The sequence below is a fragment of the Eublepharis macularius genome, chromosome 1, assembly GCF_028583425.1.
Source record: "Eublepharis macularius isolate TG4126 chromosome 1, MPM_Emac_v1.0, whole genome shotgun sequence".
Taxonomy (NCBI): domain Eukaryota; kingdom Metazoa; phylum Chordata; class Lepidosauria; order Squamata; family Eublepharidae; genus Eublepharis; species Eublepharis macularius.
This window is the reverse complement of record NC_072790.1, coordinates 8,899,111-8,918,469: the sequence shown is the minus strand read 5'-3', so window position 1 is coordinate 8,918,469 and position 19,359 is coordinate 8,899,111. Positions and strand designations below refer to the sequence as shown.

At 43.8% G+C, this 19,359-nt stretch overlaps 1 protein-coding gene across 3 annotated transcripts in view; it reads left to right on the top strand.

Annotated features, from left to right (window-relative positions):
• Positions 1 to 15,136, top strand: part of MACROD2 (mono-ADP ribosylhydrolase 2) — a 1,366,388-nt gene extending 1,351,252 nt beyond the window's left edge. For all 3 annotated transcript variants that reach the window (XM_054984023.1, XM_054984014.1, XM_054984005.1), the window contains exons 17-18: positions 7,274 to 7,341; positions 12,326 to 15,136. In XM_054984023.1, coding sequence (XP_054839998.1) covers positions 7,274 to 7,335 — 62 coding nt within the window. In that variant the 3' untranslated portion in view covers positions 7,336 to 7,341; positions 12,326 to 15,136. The remainder of the gene's footprint in view (positions 1 to 7,273; positions 7,342 to 12,325) is intronic.
• Positions 15,137 to 19,359: the final 4,223 nt, after the last annotated feature.

Sequence of the window (19,359 nt, the reverse complement as noted above, 5' to 3'; positions counted from 1 at the left end):
ATCTACAAACAGGTCAACCAACAATTGAAGCAATCATGGGAAATTCAGCTCCCTTTTTGTGACCAGAGAACAGGATGTTATGCCTACTGCACCAGTACCAAACTCACATTTTCTGTGATGGTGCGTAGACTTCCAGGTCAGTGCTGTGAGGTATCTGGTAGTTTCTGTCTACATTTCTTTTGGAAGTTGTTGCGCAGAGTAGAAAAGATGTACGTGAATGTCTCTTGTCTCCGCTGGCAGCCACCAGTTGTTCAAAACCACACAGAGATAGTGCCATGAATTATTAGCCTAGTATCTCTGTTTCTCATGCTTTGAAATCTGCTCACATCTTTCCGGGATGAAAGTATGACTTTATAACCTCCCAGTCTTTGACTCTGGAATGTTGCTCTGTCACAAAGCGAGACAAATTTGCTTTGTTCTCAGGCAAGTCAATTAACTGGTGCCAGTTAGCTACCATGTCTGCATCGCAGTTGTCTGTGACGCATCTGATTCACTGGCAGATCCTACTCGTGGGGAGGAGAGAGATGACCTTGAAAGGGCCTGCAGAAAGCTACATGGACTCTGTTTAGAGTTTGGTTCCAAGCAGCCAAACGCTCTCTGTGTTTGCAAAGGCTCCAATCCTAGCAGAAAAGTAGGCAGTCCATGTTCCAGAACATTTCTCAGATAGATACTTCGACCAGTGCCTTAGATTACGAGCAGTCTTGGGTTCACGTTACCATCTGTCATTATCTTATGTTTCCAGTTCCTGGATCCAGATTTTAGCATCACTGACTTGACCATGTTTTGATTTTTGATTACAAGAAACTCATTTGCTGACCAGTCTTTCCCCAACACACTTCCTAAATGGCCTGTTTTTCATCTGCTCACAGCAGAGACTTAATAGCCCTACTTGGAGACGCATAATTTGAGGGGAAACTTCTTTACGCTCCACTCCGAACACTCCAAGCTTCCTTAGCCGCCGCTTTATCTCGTTCACATCACTGCCATCTCACACAGTTCTAGCATCCAGCAGATCCCTGTGGCCTGGCTGACAAGACTCGACCTCCAGCGATACGTCTGCCATTGCACGGGTCTTCTGTGCTTGTTGAACATCAGACAATGCAAAGAATCACTGGTATCGTTTGTGGTGACTCCACTTAGCTCCCTGGCAACTTTCAAGTGTGCTTAACATGTTCAGTGCCTGGTCTGTGCAATCCTTGTTGATTCCTAAAGTGACCTAAAGAAAACTCTTTGCATGCGTCAAAGCGTGTGTCCATCAAAAATCTTCCTGCCATCAATGTACATTAGTCAGCAGCAATGTTACCTTAGATGTCGGTGGAAAATTAAGGCAGCAGCTCCATAAAAGAAGATATGTGCGGTTTCCAGTTGTCTTCCTTGTCCGTGATTATGGCATTTTTGCATTAACTTCAATGTACTAATGTTGAGGGTAGCTGCAAATCATACTCATTGAATAATGTTTCTGCATTGGTTTTATATAAAATTGAAGTCCATTCGTCAAAATTATTTGATCTTCCTTTCATATACCATCTTTCTTAGGCTTCAGAACCCCACACCTTTTCTACACTGGTTGTTGAATCACCATGGGAGGCCATTGTTTCCTCTTTTCACCTATGGTTCAGTCATAACCCAGTAAAACATAATATACTTGTAGTCTATCAAATTGGTCTCCCTAAAGTGATTCCTAGGTCATTTTTGGAACTCTACAGCCAGACTGGTGTTAGCTGCACTTTGTGTTGCCTGCCAGCAATAGTAACTATGCTATTGTTGCCATGGTTGAAGAGAGGCTGCGTTGCATAGAATGAAGAACTGCAGTATGCATTTTCCCCAAGATGAAGCAGTGAAGATTGGGAAAGCTGCCCCTGGAGAATGTACAGTTCGGTATAAATGATGAAGTAACAGGAGCTTCTGAAATGAAATCCTGCCCTCATGGTGACCTCTTTCATGGCAAGAGACTAACTACTCTGTGGCAAATATCTAGCACCCTTGGGTGTGTTTTTTTTTTAAATTTTCAGGCCTTTAGAAAGCTGTTTATGGAGCCACCCTGGCTCCTTTAAGCTCCTCCCATTTATACTCCTCATTGGTATTGATTATGATTGTCCCTTCAATATTTCGCTTTTAAGAACCTCCCACCCATCTTGAACTCCCTTCTTGAGTATTTCTGACCATGGGATTCTACCCAGCATAACTTTCAGCTTGTTAAAATTAGCTTTTCAAAATCCAATCTATACGCCTGTTGTGATGTATACAAGCAACCTCTAGGGGACAGCTTTCTGCTTTGCACGTCCTTCAGTCTTGGCCCTGCAGGGCTCTTGCAGTGAACTGGGGGCTGCTGAAAGGGGACTGAGAGGCTGGCTGAAATGCAGGCTGAGCCTGAGGGAGAGCCGAATAAAAATCCGCGTATTGTATATAAAACGAGTGTGTCCTGGTGTTCAAGATACAACATATGGCAAAGAGGATAAACTGAAGCCCCATCTGGGCAAACAACCAGCATCAGAAGGGGGCATCACCCCTATACCAGGAGAAGAAGGATCCCATGCCAAGGATGCGTGAACGTGTTTTGAAAGTTGTCAACCAGAAAAGAGAAAGAAAGTTTGGAACAGCTGTTATCATTGTGCCTCCACAGCCTTTAGATTTAAGTGCAAAATGTTACACTTTTGGTCTCATTGGCCACATTAGAAGAGTCTGTAGAGCTATGAGACAAAGTAATGTGAAACATCAATCCTTAACTCATTGGGTGTATGCCGTAGAAGATGAAAGTCCTATAAGTGCAGCTGAGGATGTAGCCTATATATCATTTCCATTCTGACTGGATCAAAAATTCCTAACGTGGACCCTATTCACATTACTTTAGATGTAAACAACAAGAAGGTATCCTTTGAACTGGACATAGGTTGCAGTGTATTAGTCAAACCTCATCTGAGGCATTATAGCAGGAGGGGAGGCGCCCTTATTGCAGCTGAGTACAGTTAAATTGAGTACATATACAGACAAAACACTTAAGTTACTATGTGATGTTGAGGTCATTGTGTCCTACAAAGGTAAAGTAAAACTGTTACTACTGGTAGTGGTTTCAGGCAGTGGCCCCAATTTGATAGGGAGGGGATGCTCAGCTGATTTGGGTTTAAAGTTTGATTAACAGTTTCAGATTTTCAACCTGGGCCGTTTCCACACGGCTTACCTCTCTTCGTAATGTCCCGGTAGATCGCGCAAAAAACTTGGAAGATCGCGTTTTCTCACGCGAGATTTGCGCAATGTCATGTGACATCGTGCAAATCTCGCGCGAGGAAACGCGATATTTCGGGGGGTTTTGTGCGATCTACTGGGACATTACGAAGAGAGGTAAGCCGTGTGGAAACGGCCCTGGAGAAGGGATTTTTCTTGGAAGATATTTTATCTACACACCAAGAGATTTTCCAGGAAGAATTAAGTGCTATGAAAGGTATGGTGGCAAGAATATATATATAAACCCAAACAGTATGCCTCGTAATTTTAATCCTAGATCTGTTCCTTTGCAATGAGACACAAAGTAGAAATGGAATTGGAAGGAATATTTAAAGTAGGTAAAGTTTTCAGAATGAGCAACCGTATGGCTCAGTGTGTATATGTGGAGATTACAAATTGACTGTTAACAGAGTAGCACAGCTAGAACTATACCATATCCCCAAAATAGAAGATCCTTTTACAGCATTGGCAAGAGGTTGGTTGTTTACAAAATTAGATAAGAGTCATGCCTATTCAACAACTTGTTCTAGATGAAGCCTTGAAGGAGTATGTTACAATCAATATACACAATCAAATTGCTTTCATTTTGGAGTCTCTTCTGCCCCTGCAATCTTTCAATGGACCATGGAAGGATCCTTCAAGCGATGCTTCATGTAGTTGTTTACTTGGATGACATATTAATCACAGGGGCCACAGCATATTTACAACATTTGGCATAGGTTTTAAACAGACTGAAGGGGCAGGATTGCACCTTAAGAGAAGCAAGCCTTTTTGAATCTTAAGAGAAGCAAGCCTTTTTGAATCTTAAGAGAAGCAAGCCTTTTTGAATCTGGAGGCAATCTATTTAGGATATAAAGTGGCTGCTCAAGGGCTACATCCTGTGATGAACGAAATCTGATCAATTTGCAATGCTCCCAGACCAAAGGATGTTTTTGAGCTAAAAGTTTTATTAGGATTGCTTAATTATTATAGTAAGTTTTTACCTAACTTGTCAATGCTTCCCGGCCTTTATAAATGGCTTGAGAAAAGAGTTACATATCACTGGGGCGTGTCTCAAGAACAAGCACTGAGAAATCAAAACACCTCCTGCAAACCTCAGCTGTACTGGTCCATTATCAACCGGATAAAGACAAAGTTTTGACATGTGATGCTTCACCTTATGGAATTGGGGTAGCTTTGGCTCATCGGATGGAAGATGGGTCTGAGAAACCCATAAGATTTGTGCCCCAGACTTGGTTCCCTGCTGAGCACAACTATTCACAGCTGTCTCAAGAACAGGCATTGAGGAATCAAAACACCTCCTGCAAACCTCAGCTGTACTGGTCCATTATCAACCGGATAAAGACAAAGTTTTGACATGTGATGCTTCACCTTATGGAATTGGGGCAGTTCTTGCTCTTCGGATGGAACATGGGTCTGAGAAACCCATAAGATTTTTACCCTCGACTTTGTTCCCTGCTGAGCACAACTATTCACAGCTGGATCAGGGAGGATTCGCTGTTATGTTTGAAGTTCAAAAATTGCACAAATATATTTGTGGGTGAAATGTTGCTATTTGCACAGACCACAAACCTCGGATTTCCTTATTTAATGAGATAAAAGCAGTACCACAGATAAATTGCCTTGCCTCTCTGCCAGTGACAGCTAAACAGATTAAGGCATGAAGTGATATAGAGCCTGTATTAGCCAAAGTCAAGGAATTTATTTTGAAGGGATGGTCTCATATTTTGAAAGGAAAAGAACTTATATTATTATACCAATGTTGATGTGAATGGGTCTTTGATGGATGTATATTGTGAGGCACTCATGTAGTAATTCCAAAACAGGGATGGGAGACCATACTACCAGGTCTGCAACAGGTTCACCCTGGAATCACAAAGATGAAAAGTTTTGTTAGAAGTTACCTGGGTCCAGAATGGCCCAAGAAATCGAGCATACGGTACAGGCGTATGAATTGTGCCAAGAAATGCCTGCCGTGGCTCCCCTCCATCCTTGGGAGTGGCCAGACCAATCTTGGAGGTGATTACGTATAAAATATGCTGGTCCCATTCGTGGTATGCTGTTCCTTGTATTGGTGGATGTGCATTCTAAATGGGTGGAGATTTATCCTATGTTTACATCAACCAGTGAAGCTACCATTGAGCAATTAAGGATGTGTTTCAGTATACATGGATTGTCTGGGATGTTTGTGGCGGATAATGCAAATTCCTTTACTAGTCTACAATTCAAAAAAATTTATGGAATAAAATGCCATCCAGCATGTTACATCTTCACCATATCACCCAGCATCAAATGGACTAGCGGATTGTGCAGCGCATTCCTCTATGGAACGCATCTCCAGAATACTGAGTCAAAATCTCAAGACAAAGCTTGCTTGTTATTTATTCAATTATAGAATTATGCTGCATTCTACCACAGATCTATCTCTGCTGAAATGCTGATGGGACAGAAATTGAGGTCCGGGTTTTGATTTGTTAAACCCATACCTAACAGGACATATGCATCACAAACAGCAACAACAGAAAAGACAACATGGCAGGCGAGCGAAGGGACTTTTTTTCTGATAGGAGATGCAGTTTATGTTAAGAACTTTGGCTCAGGCCCATTGTGGATACCAGCTACAGAACAAACAGGGGTAGGCCCAGTATCTTATTCTGTCACCTTACAGGATGGACGGATTGTTTGAAGACATGTGGATCCACTGAGTTGTCTTGCCCTCAACTGTCCCTAACATTGCATCCAAACAGCAAGCCATGGGCCTGAATTATCTAGTGTCTCTTTCAGATTTAGGACATCCCAACCACACATCTCCCTGGGAGCCTGGCAACGAACACGGAGAGGTTAGGCAAGACTGTTTCTCCTGCTGTGCAGAATGAGGAGGTCTTTGATGATTCTGTGTCTCCCACTATTGCAGAACCATATGGGACACCATCACCTGTCCAGAGGCCCGTGTGACATTCCACATGTCAGAGAGTGACTCCTATTTATTTAAAGGATTATGTTGTATAAAGTTCTTCATATTCTTCTTAGTATTGGTATTAGGGGATTCAGTTTGAGGTAGTGGTTAAGAGTGCAGGACTCTAATCTGGAGAACCAGGTTTGATTCTTCACTCTTCCACCTGAAGCCAGCTAGATGACCTTGGGTCAGTAACTGCTTCTAGGGGCTCTCTCAGCCCCACCCACCTCACAGGGTGTTTTGTTGTGGGGATAATAATAGCATACTTTGTAAACCGCTCTGAGTGGGTGTTAAGGCATCTTGAAGGGCAGTATATAAATCAAATGTCGTTGTTGTTGTTGTTATTTGAGAGTTCAGTAAAAACTTAGTGAGGGAATGTTGCAATATACACAAGTAACCTCTAGGGGTCAGCTTTCTGCTTTGCCCGTCCTTCAGTCTTGGCCCTGCAGGGCTCCTGCAGTGAACTGGGGGCTGCTGAAAGGGGACTGAGAGCGACGCTACAAGTGACAAATTTCACGTGTTTTGACACGTGAAATGACTTGCACGTGTTCCCCCCCTTCTTTCATGTGCACTTCCCTCCCCAGCTGTGATATGCTGCTGGATCTCCCTAGACTTGAAATGAAATCCTGCCCTCAAGTCATAGTTGACTTATGGTGACCCCCTGGTGGGGTTTCCATGGCAAGAGACTAACAGCGGTGGTTTGCCATTGCCTGCCTCTGAAGCCCTGGTCTTTGCTGGAGGTCTCCCATACAATCACTAACCAAGGCTGACCCTGCTTAGCTTCTGAGATCTGATGAGATCAGGCTCACCTGGGCCATCCAGGTCAGGGCCTCGCTAGATTTACAAGACTGGAAATAAAGCTTTGCATCTTTTGTACATTTCCGATGTCGAAATGACCCCAAAAGTACTTTGGAAGTTCTACAGTGAGTGGGAGTGTTGTCAAGTAGTGTGAGGAGCCCCAAATTCACTGCCTGCTTTCCATTTAAATCTGGACATAAGGTGCGGACATTTTCATCTGGATATTCAGCAGTTTGAATGGATGTATTTTAAATGCTGTTGTGTTCTTTAATACGTAACATATTACTTTGTTTTTAGTTGAAATGAATAGTCAGGTTGAAACCATAGCTGAACCTACAGAATCCCAGACTGAGAATTAATTGTAGGTAAGTCTGTTCATTTCTATCATTTTTCTAAAAATTGAGGACCGGTTAATATGTAACGTTTGTGAAGGTTTTCAGCCTGTGCAGGTAAAGAGAATGATATCAAAATCTCTCTTGATAGCAGCATGGATCTTACCTACTCTGTCATTCCAAACTGTAGAATTCAGGATAGCCGTGAGTAGTTCAGAGCAGATGCTGTCCGCCTGCTCCATCTTGACTGTCAAGGGGACCAAATCCTCGTATGGACTGCCATCAACACTTGGAGAAATAACCAAAGTGTGAGCAGAAGGCTATTGCCACAGTAATTCTTGTATTGGCCGTGAATGGGGGAAGAACTGCTACCAGCACCGAGACTGCGGTTAGCTATATCCCAGTAATGCCCTATTCATGCTTCCATGTCTCTGTGTAAGAGCCTGGATAATGCCTCTGGGAACTGATCTTGACAGGACATGTTATATATCTGCAGAAGCTGAAGAGGGAGAAAAAAGTAACTGCGCCATCTGTTCCTTATAGAATATAAGATCCCTGAAGACTTCCCTGTGGGAGATGAGCAATCATCGCTGAATATGTAATATACAGAATTGTAAATGGAGAAGGGGAGGGCAGTTAAAGAGGGTTATGATTGAAACTCTTCCTGTTGAGCAGAGTGACTTGCTTTTTACAAGGTTTTAAAAATATATGTTTTGGATAACACTTACTAAATAAATCTAACAATAGTATTCTAGAATAATATCCCAAGAGAGCATATACATGTAGTCTTAAATCTGCAGAAATTCAGGAGTCAATGAAAGAGCTTGCTCAATCACAGCTTAAGCATTTTATCTGCTCTGGAATTAAGCTTGACTCTACAGAGTCGATATTCTGGGAACAATAGGCATGTGTTCAGGGCTTTTTTTCAGTAGGAACGCGGTGGAACTGAGTTCCGGAACCTCTTGAAAATGGTCACATGGCTGGTGGCCCCGCCCCCTGATCTCCAGACAGAGGGGAGTTTAGAGTGCCCTACGCGCCGCTCAGCAGCGTGGAGGGCAATCTCAACTCCCCTCTGTCTGGAGATCAGGGGGAGGGGCCACCAGCCATGTGACCATTTTCTCCGAGGGCAACCCACTGAGTTCCACCACCTCCTTTCCCAGAAAAAAAGCCCTGGTTATGATGATTTTATGCCTTGGATCTCACTGTCACTGAACTTAGTTTTTGACTAGGCTTCCGTTTTTACAGTCCTGCTTCATTTATTTATTTTTAAGGCAGTGACATGCCATTGCACAGAAATGAAAGGGCACACACAAATAGGGACACAGACCACAAGATTCCTAGATAAAAACTAGTATCATTCAAAAAGATGACAAATCTCTGTCACGGCCAAATTAAAAAACACAGTTCTGATTTCTCTACCAAAGACAGGGGTCGTGGTGATACAAGCATATTGCCCTCTTCTCCTTTGTAATGCTTATTACAAGATGCTAGCACTATAAATACTGCCAGGATGTGTTATTTACACCCATAATGGGATTTCACATCTCTCAAAACCAAATATAGAAGCTTTATAACAGTGGCGAGTCTGTCACGGATGTTTTAAAGAGTCTTATTACTGTATGTACCTTTTTGTCCTTGTCTGGGATATTGAGAATATACTGCAGTGCTGCAGATGGGAGAAAGAAATGCAGTCTCCTTTGGCCTCCATTTAGAAAGTTGTCAACGAAAAATAAAAAACAAAACCCTCACATGTGCAGCATAACAATTAAAATGCTACATCTGACACCCTCCCTTTCCATTTCACCGTTTATTTAACCCTTCACCCCTTTTTAATATTTATATTCTAAAAATTAAAGCTGTCAAGTGCTTGCCATTTTAGACATGGAAAGAAAAGCTGTAAATATAACTCGTTTTCTATATGATCGGGAAGATTTTACTTGCCCCCCCCCCTCACAGTGTGGTGAATCGAATTGTTTATTCTTTCACTTGCTGGTCCACAAATGCCTGAACTAGGAGGCAGGTGAAATTAACAGGGCGAAGGTGCAAACTGGGCAAAACGGGAAGCAGGGCGTTGTTAGGAGCTGCTGCAGATCGTCCCTCAGATCTCATTCTCAAGGGAGGCCCTATTCTCGATGCAGAAGATGCAGGACTGATCCATGCAGGAAGCTGGGGGGGGGGGCTGGCCCCTTCCTGGGACTCAGAGGCTATGCTGTGTGGAAGCAGGGGGGGGGGGGAGGCAGAGACAGCACAGGACGGCCTTCTGGTGCTGCCGCCAGCTCATGAACACCAGCAGCCAGTTGCCCCTCCTCCTCCGCTCTCAAAAATACCAGACACTTATATGTCCAGTATTTAAAATGTGTTTTTCCCAGACAATTCCAGAAAAAAAAAACAACTGACCAGGAGAAAAACGAACACCTGGCTACCCTATTCTTGACTCAGGTTGGCAGAAATTGGCTTGTAGTTGCATGCATTTTCTCCCTGGAGTCCCAGAAATACTGGCATTTATCCACCATAGGCTGGAGGAATGGTCAGTATCGGGAGGAACCATCTTCCAGCCAAAATGGCTAAACAGCCTCCCTCCCTGGAGATCTGTGCCCCCCCCCGGCCACTTCATGAAGCGCCAGGAGCAAAATGAGGGGGGGGGGTCAGCCTGGGTGATGCCATGGTGCCACTTCTGGATTCTAAACCTAAAGTAACATCAAAGCATTGCGTAATGCTCTAGGAATTTCACAAATATCTATGGTAAAAACAGAAATTGGGTGAATTCCTAGAACATCACACAATGTTGTGACATCACTTCTTGTTCTGTACGGGAACTGGCAACCCTGTTTGGGACTGAAAACTGGGTTTCAACTTTAAGCAGAAATTCTTGTTCACAGATACATGAAAAAAAAAAGGTTCAAATAAAAAGAAAATAAAATCTCACTAGTGAACAAGCAAATGGCAAACTGAGGAAACCAGAGAGAACTCAGGAGGGACGTATAGGGGAAGACATGAAGATGCGATAAAATACCGTCTAAGCAAATGAGAAGCCGTGTAATTATTTTTTTAAAAAAAGATAACCAAATGGCTAAGAAGCACTGAATTTGGAGGGGGAAGAGAGCCCTGAAGAGACAAAGGACTTGTCTCACTCACGCAGGTATGCTGGTGTATCTGATGGGCATGCAGAGGAGAGCGCAGCAAGATGGAAGAAAGCGTCAGAACAAAGGCTCCCTTTTAGTCCAGACCTTTTACGCAGCCTGATGCTATCACCTTGTCAGATCAAACACTTTTCCTCATCTGGACTAAAGAAACTTTAAGCAACCCCTAATCGAATAAGCCAGAAAACCCTCTAATTAATATTTATCTATCTATCTGTAATGTTTAGCATGCTGCCCGCGACAATCCATAACCTTGGCAGAAAGAAGAGTAGGGTCTGAAACAGCGCTGCCGTTGTGCTCCGTAGAGCCCTAAGGATCCTTCCTTAATAAAATGCTGGCCACAGCCCTCTTCCTTTTCTTTCTTTCACTCAGTAATTATCTGCTGTCAATAGCATTCTTCTAGCCAAGCTTCCTTTGAGTTCCTTCTAAACTTATCAAAATGGGTACATAATATTTACCATGCTGAAAAGGTGATTATTTATTTGTTACTTATTTTTTATTTATATCCCATCTTTCTCCCCAATGGGGACCCAAGGTGGCTTCCGTAATTTCTCCTCCTCCAATTTATCCCCACAGCAACCTTGTGAGGTACATGAGGCCAGGAGTGTGTGACTGGCCAGGGTCACCCAGCAAGCTTCCATGGCAGAGCAGGGATTCGAACCTGGGTCTCCCAGAGCCTAGTCCCGCATCCTACCCACTGCACCACACGGGCTCTCTGGGGATGAAAGCCAGCGCCAGTGCCAGATGAGGGTCTGGGTGACCAATGACGTAAACTCTTTCGGGTCTCCACTTAGGAGAAAAGCCGGGTATAAATAAATAACTAAATAAGTAAATATCCCACGCAGAACATTCTTATTGATTTGAGATTAACAAGTGATGCAAACATTGTTTTTGCTAACAAGTTATTATCTATGAATGTGTTGGGTTGCATGTTGCATTCATCACGGAGGTGACCAGTGTTTTTTCTCATAATCTCGTAGCAACTATAATAATTCTCCGATGATTTAATTTGTTAATGCTAGGGTTGTGGATTAATTGATTTTTTTTCTTGAAAAAAAATTACGCTGCCTCTCCAGGGGACTTGTCTGAGACAGCTTAAAAAACAAAACATCAAAAAAAGACAGTCATTTATTTACGTTATGTATAGTCTGCGTTACTCATTGATACTCAAGGCAGATTACACAGTGTTGGTCAAATACAATCAACGGATTGGGACATCCAGTAAATAAAACAGTAATGTTTGAGTGGCAGAAATCTGAGCACAAGCAAAAATCTGAAAGCAGAGCTGAAATAAAACATAAGTATTGACATGATACAGTAAGCAGCACAGAATTTACATAGTAGGATCATATCTGCATCAGCAGACAGTACATGCTAAGCACAGTAGTGCAGTCCACAGGCAGCTCTTGATTCCGCCCATTTGCAGGGTGGTGCCTGTAGAAGGCCCTGTTCAGACGAGCAAAGCTGCCACGTTGGAGCATAAGCAGAGAGGCAGTCCCATAGATATGGGCCAAGGCCATGAAGGGCTTTGTATGTGATAACCAACACCTTGAACTGAGCCCAGTAACTGATGAGTAGCCCATGGAGAGACTGCAGAATGGGAGTGATATGCATGCTTTGCCGAGCTCTGCCGAGCTCTAACGAAGCTGTGGTGTTCTGCACCAACTGGAGTCTCAAAGTGACCTTCTGCTGACCTGGAAGTGATGATTTGCTGACCTGGATGTGACGTTTTCACAAACCAAATGAACCAGTTCGCGAACCAGGGCAGGTTCGTGAAAGTTCGTGGTTCATGAAATGTGATGAACCACGAACTGCACGGTTCATTTTCCCCCCTGTTTGTGCCTATCTCTAATCATGTTTCTTTTCTGTCTCCACAGACCAAGAAGAGAAGAGAACCAAGCGGTGAAACGTGAACTGCAGCCATGGGTGCATGATACAACCACATTCTGACTAGCAGATGACAGCACACCATGGAGTGCAAAATGGGAAGGGGGAGGGGATTAGGGGAGGGTGATTCCAGGGCAGTGATTCTTTACCTTTCTTTCTCATCTCTATTTGTTTTTGCTCAGTAAACAATGTTGAAGTTTCTCTACTTCGGTTGCAGCACTTCTGTTAAGTTTTCTTTGCTTCAGCCCTGCATTTTTCTTGTACCCTTCCTCTGAAATTCTAAGGCAACGTGTGGAAAGGGGGTCCATTTTTGAAACTGAACGTGGTAACAGAGATCTAACCTCCATCATGACCCCAACCAAACAACGATGCAGACAATACTAGTCCTTTTCCCCCTCTGCCAGGCCGAATGCTTGTTAGGCTACTTCCTGCTGCCCCCACAGAATGGTAAAAGAATTAGGAGCCTGAGGTGCGAATAAACACTCAGGGCCAATTCAAACGTTGCAGCCCCCGTGGAATCTGCCAGGGAAACATTTGCATGCGGCAGAAGACCTGAAGCTGAAAAGCCCTTCCGTATGGAGAGGCGCTATTGGGCTGGCCTAGCGCAGCCGATGAGAGGCTTGCAGACATTACGAGTCCTCCGCCGTGCAGCGACAGCATTGAGCGGCCCTCTTTTGAGGGTCTGTAATGTTCGAATTGGCCCTCAGACTAACTTTTAAACAAAGCCCATGTGGATGAATCAGGTCACGTGGATGTCACCCCCAGGGCAGAGAGGACATGTGTGGGAGGGAGCATCAGTTTTTCAAAGGATGCCTAGAAAAACACCATTCTTGTTCAGAAAGGAAGGTCACTCTGGTTTTCAGACACTGAACAAGTTGGCTTCTTCTTCACATCTTGCTTTGTGAGTGTCTCAGAGGAATTATATTCCCCCCGCCCCCGCTGTTTTTTTCTGGACCATTCGTATGACAATCAAGCGAGAGAATTTTTAAATCTCCACAGTTGGCAAATTCTTTGCTGTGTTGCCTTCTCACAGCACACAGCATTTTATCTGCACCCCTAGGGGTACTATCACAAAGCTTACTATTATGTTGTCTGCGACTGGGTTGTATCTCTGTTGTATCTGGACCTTTGGGCACTAATGTGCCTCATGTTTTTCAGTGCCCTGGGAGTCAGAGAGATATCAGACATTTGGCATCTCACACAGGATAAAATATGGCTTGTGGTGTTAATGTCTTGTCAACCCTTCTTGTATTTTCAACGGCACCCATAAAAATGCAATTAACAGTTATTTGATGAGGAATGTTGTACCATATGTCATCTGTTCTGCCAGAAAATGCTGTGTGCAACTTAAAAAACCAAGAATTTTTATGTTCATTTTTCCAGCCACACTGTAAATTAAATGGATACCCTACTTGCAAGATTGAAAGAGCACCCAGCGTGGGTCCAGGGTTTGATATTCTGTAAACTATTTTCCAACTGCTGTTAGAAACAATTAGAATAATGTTTTTGTATTATGAGATTCGGGCTTTGCTTAATTATGCATCTTCCAAATACAGCAGCTTTCAAACTCCTAAAATAATGACTTGCTAGCTTGAAAAAAAAGAAAGAGAAAATGTAGGGGTGTGTGCATGAGTGTTTGGGAACCTTGCAGCCCCCCCCCCTTTGATCAGTTTTTCACAACATGAATCTAGACAGAGGCAATGAATTTCTTTATATGGAAATAATTTGTTCGTAACATGCCATTGGCATACATGTGTTCATTGTAATACTGAGAATATGAGAAAGGTTGATTCAATTTCAGAGGCCTGGTTTCAGACACGTGACTTGCCATTTTCTTATTTGGAACTGCAGAGCTATATATCTTAAGAATTTTTTTTAAAGTAAGTAAAATAACATGGTCAATAAGAAAATTCCCATTTTCTTTTGGCTAATACTACAGAGGCAAACACAAATACAGTCTGGATAGATTTCGTTAGAGCTTAGAGAAGAACGCACTGTAGGTTCAATAGGAGATATTAAAATGTGTGAGGTCTTTTATTAACACAGGGATTTACGGACATGGAAAAGATATTTCCCCCTCCCCTCTGCCACCAGCATCCACAGTGCATTATGGAAAATAGAGAATAGAGACCCTGTCTTCGTGGAATTTTTCTGGGGTGTCTCTTTAATGTTCTCTGATGATGAACAAGGCTCCTTCCTCTGTAAAAGTTTACAGAGTAGACGTCTGTTAATACTGGGCCACATATTATTTGCTGCACCTAATTGTAAATCTCTCCCTGAAGCACTGAAAAAGCCTCTCTCTTTTTGTGAATTACCCCTGTTTCTGCTTTGTGGCTTGATTTAAAAAAAAACACACAGAGAGACATTTCTCTATATGCCACGCATGTCTGCTTTGCTTTTCAAATGACAAAGTTAGCAAAATATGTTGGATATATTTTCTTGGGAAATAGGATTTTTATCATACAATTCATCAAGGATTTGCCTTACCCAGACATTTGTGATATAAAGGAAGTCAGGAAGAAAAGTAATTTTCTTGATCAAAAAATATGTTTTTACTTCAATGCAAATAAATGTAGTCTCTTGCTTGCAAAATATCTTCTAGCATAAAATATAAACAGCTACGTAGGGTTAACACAAACCTCTTCTGTTAATCTGACATTTAAATGCTGTATTTGCTGATGAATCTGTTCTTTTCCTTTTGTCTGTGCCATACATAAATGAAAACTCAAAACAAATGATGCCTTCATACTAAAATGTTTGTTAAAATCAAAAATCAGAATAAAACCTGTTCTGAGGATGAAGTTGCGTTGCTTGTACCTCTCGGTTTGCATGATACGACTTCTATGGGATCTGGCTGAACTCGGTAGTACTATTCCGTGTTCTCTCGCTGTGGTTTGCTGTGAGGAAAATGAGGGTCGGTCGTCATGTCTGAAGCCACAAAACCTTGGAAGAACTGTAAACTTTATAGAGGGGATGGTTAAAAACACCACAACTCAAACCTCTCTTCAGTTCTTTCACAAGCATGAGCGCAAGATTCAGGTCCAGTAGCACCTTAAAGTCCAAAAGATTTCCAGGGTAGGAGCTTCTAAGAGTAAAAACTTGCTTTGGTAGATGCAGGGCTCATTTTGAGGGGGAACGCACAGGAATGCAGTTCCGGCAGTTCCCCAAAGAAGTCACATGTCAGGTGGCCCCGCCCACCTGACTCGGCCATTTTGGGCCCATTTCAGCCTGGATTGGGGCCAAAACGGCCCAGATTGGGCCTCTGACGGGTGGTGGATCACTCTCCCACTAAGCAGCGGCCCAATCCTGACCATTTTGGGCCCCTTTTTGGCCATTTTCAGCCCCTTTTTGCCATTTGGGGCCCAATTTCAGCCCTGAATGGCCAGGATTGGTTCCAAAACAGCCAGGATAGGTCATGTCAAGGGGTGTGGCATATGCAAATCAGTTATGCTAATTACACACTTCCAGTGATGTCAAGGGGCGTGGCATATGCTAATGAGGTGTACTGCTAATGAGTTCCTCCAGCTCTTTTCCTACGAAATGACTCCTGGGTAGATGTATCTAATGAAGGGAGCTTTGGCCCTCAAAAGTGTAAGCCGTGGAAATCTTGTTGGTCTAGAAGGTGCTACTGGACTCAAACCTTGCTCTTCTGCTGCACACCAACTCACTTGAAACTTACACAAGCATGGGTCTAAATATTTATGCCCATAGTGCTGTCACATATGAAAGTATCATTTTCACAGGGGGGAACCTACAAAGCAGTAAAAAGGAGACCATGGCAGTCTTTACCGAGGCTCTCTGTAAATGGCTTCAAATATATGGCCTGACTAATGCTACAGCTCTGAGTTGAAGTCACGTCCTTCTGAAACCTATCTTATAGGAGCCATTCTTTGGAAGCTGCTTCTGAGTGAGAAAAAGCCCTTGGCCCTTTTCACACTGCTTACCTTCACTCGCAACGACACGGAACATAGCGCTAAAAACGTGGAAGATGGTGTTTTCTCGCGAGAGATTTGCGCGATGTCGCAAACGAGCTCAGCAGGTGGCCTTGGGTAAGCCCCTCCTCTCAGCCCCAGCTTCACTGTGGGGATAATAATAGCACTGACCTTGTTCACCGTTCTGAGCCGGGCACTAATCTGTCCCAAAGAGCGGTATATAAGTGCACTGTTACACTGCTTGCCACTGGTTTGGCATCAGCTGTGATTCTCCTGTAATTCCAGGTTTTATGCTTTAAGAAACCCCTGTGCTTCAGAAGACAGCAAGGAAGATGGTGAGTGAACCCTGACATTAAAAGACTGGCTGAAGGCAGTTCACCACCGGACACTTGCCATAAGAAAGAGACAGAAATGAGTAGGAGCGGTCTGCAAATTTCACCCTTCCCAGAACAGATCTGTTTATACGGTGAACATTGTTTGGCGGTTATTACTCTACCCCCCTTTTTTTTTTGCCTGTGTACTGAATGAAACACAACAGCTATCTGCCTGTGCTTGCTAACAGAGAGGCAGGGGGTTGGGGGCTCGTGCTGGGCCTAGAGGTGGATCGGGGATGGGGGTGGGGTTGTGAGGGCTTCAGCGCTTCAGAGATGTGGTGGCACCGCGTGGCAGCTGGCAGCCTCCCACACCTGCCTCACAGTATGGGCACACCAAGCAGAAATCCTGCACCTGCGCAGCACAGCACTGACCACAAGGGCATGGAAACTGGCACTCACTGGAATGGAGGCCACAAGGAGTCCCACTTGATAACAACACTGCTCTAGTTCCAAAAAGAAAAAAGTCCCAGAAGCATGCTTTGGCCCAGCCTGGCTCAGGTACATTCCCGCTCTTGGGGTGGGGCAAGGAAGGCCATGTGCCACGCAAAATAGTCTGGTGCACCACATGTGATGAACATGCCACGGGTTGGCTACACTTGCTGTAGGGAATGATGGGGGCGTCCCTGGTGCAAGCCTGAACAGAGTTCACCCCCTACCAAGTCTACTAGCTTTAATGGCAGCCACTTCACCAGAGTAGCCCGATCTTGTCAGATCTTGGAAGCTGAGGAGGGTTGGTCCTGGTTAGTAAGAGGATGGGAGACCACTGAAGAAGAGGCAAGCAGTGGCGAAACCCCTCTGTTCATCTCTTGCCTTGAAACCCCAGCAGGGGTCCCAATAAGTTAGCTGCAACTTGACAGCACTTTATACATATTTAATATTAACTATTCTTTATCTGAATCTCAAATCATGTGGAGGCCACTGAACCCCACCAGCACTGCCAGTAGATGTAGACACCCCATAAGTCCGTTCTCTTCCATATTATACTGTTTGCGCTATCACTTTTCCAAGAACAAAGCAAGGAGAAAGAAGACGCTTAAGTAAACCCGAGTGCATCCTTCCGAGTTAAAATGGTATATCGGGTAACTTCTTCACCACACCCACACATACTTAATGTGAGGGACATTTCAATAGCCTACTTATTATTTGTAACAGAATTCTTAGGAATGCCATACCCTAAGAAGTCAATTATTGTTTCTTCAGGAAATAAGTTTTTCTATAATGTTCACCATTCTGCTGGCAAAAACAATAATCTTCTCCCTCATTCAGGCAGAGGAGGATTGCCAGAGTTTTTGCAGGGCCTGCTCTGGTGCCTTTAACATTAGCCTGGCATTTGGAAACTGAAGTATGAAGATTTTTCCCTCAGGGTACCTTCAGGCCAGAATTTTTTGGACCTGACAGAAATAGGGGGTCTGCCTACCCTAACAAGAAGGTTGAGGATTTTTCGTCAGAGAACTGTTATCTGTCAATATCTTAACAGGTTAATGCAACGTTACCATATTCTTCCACTAAAAATAGAATAGGCAATTTTTGTCTTTCATTTAAAAATTAAGCATTTATAAATCAACTTTAAATGGCATGTTTTATCAAGACTCAATTTCTGTATCGTACAAGCAAGACCCCTCAAGGACATGGGGGGGGGTCATCGCATTTTACCCTGCCCCACTATTTCCTCTTCCCTTAAAACAACCAGGGCCTCATCCTTTCCCCGCTTCCTTCTCTCCTTTCCACCCACTAGACACTGGAACAGATATGAAAGGTGTTAATCTGCAAGCATCTGACGGACAACATGGGAATACGGGGAACTCAGCATGGATTTGTCCCCAACAGGCCCTGGCAGCCCAACCTCATACTCTTCTGTGGTCAAGTGACAGGCTTATTGGATCGTGGGGATGCTCTCGGTGTAGGAACCTTGTCAAAAACTTTACTGAAATCCAGATATTTTTGACAAGGTTCCTCATCATGTTCTGATGAGTAAACTGGTGGACTGAGGACTGGACCCTGGGATGGCCAGATGGGCAGGGAACTGGCTGGATAACCTCAACCAAAGAGTAGTCGGTCAATGGCATCGCATCTGATTGGAGGGAGGTGTCCAGTGGAGCGCCACAGGACTCGGTCCTATGCCGAATGCTTTTCAACATTTTTATAAATGATGTGGACAAGAGTATCATCTGCATTAAATTTGCAGATAACAGGAAACTGGGAGAGGTAGAAATGCAATGGGAAAGTGGGCAGATTTGAATAAGATGCAGTTTAACATGGATAAGTGCCAGGTAATCTAGATAGATAACAAAAATGCAACACATGCACATGAGATGAGGGATACACTTCTGGTAGCAGTGTGTGAGTAAACAAGATCTTGGGATACGGGTGGATAGGATGCTAAATATGAGCAGTCAGTGTGATGCAGCAGCAAAAAAGGTGAATGCAGTCTTGGGGTGTATTAACAAAGGCATGACATCCACATCACAGGATGTCATTGTCCCACTATATACCAAGTTGGTCAGGCCCTGCCTAGAGTACAGTGTGCAGTTCTGGAGGCTTCACTTCAAAAAGGGATGTGGACAAATTGGAAGGGGTACAGAGGAGAGCAACCAGGATGATCAGGGGCCTGGAGACCCAGACCTACGAGGAAAGACGGAGGGACCTGGGCATGTTCAGTCTGGAGAACAGGAGGCTGAGGGGAGACATGACTGCTCTCTTTAGGTACTTAAAAGGCTG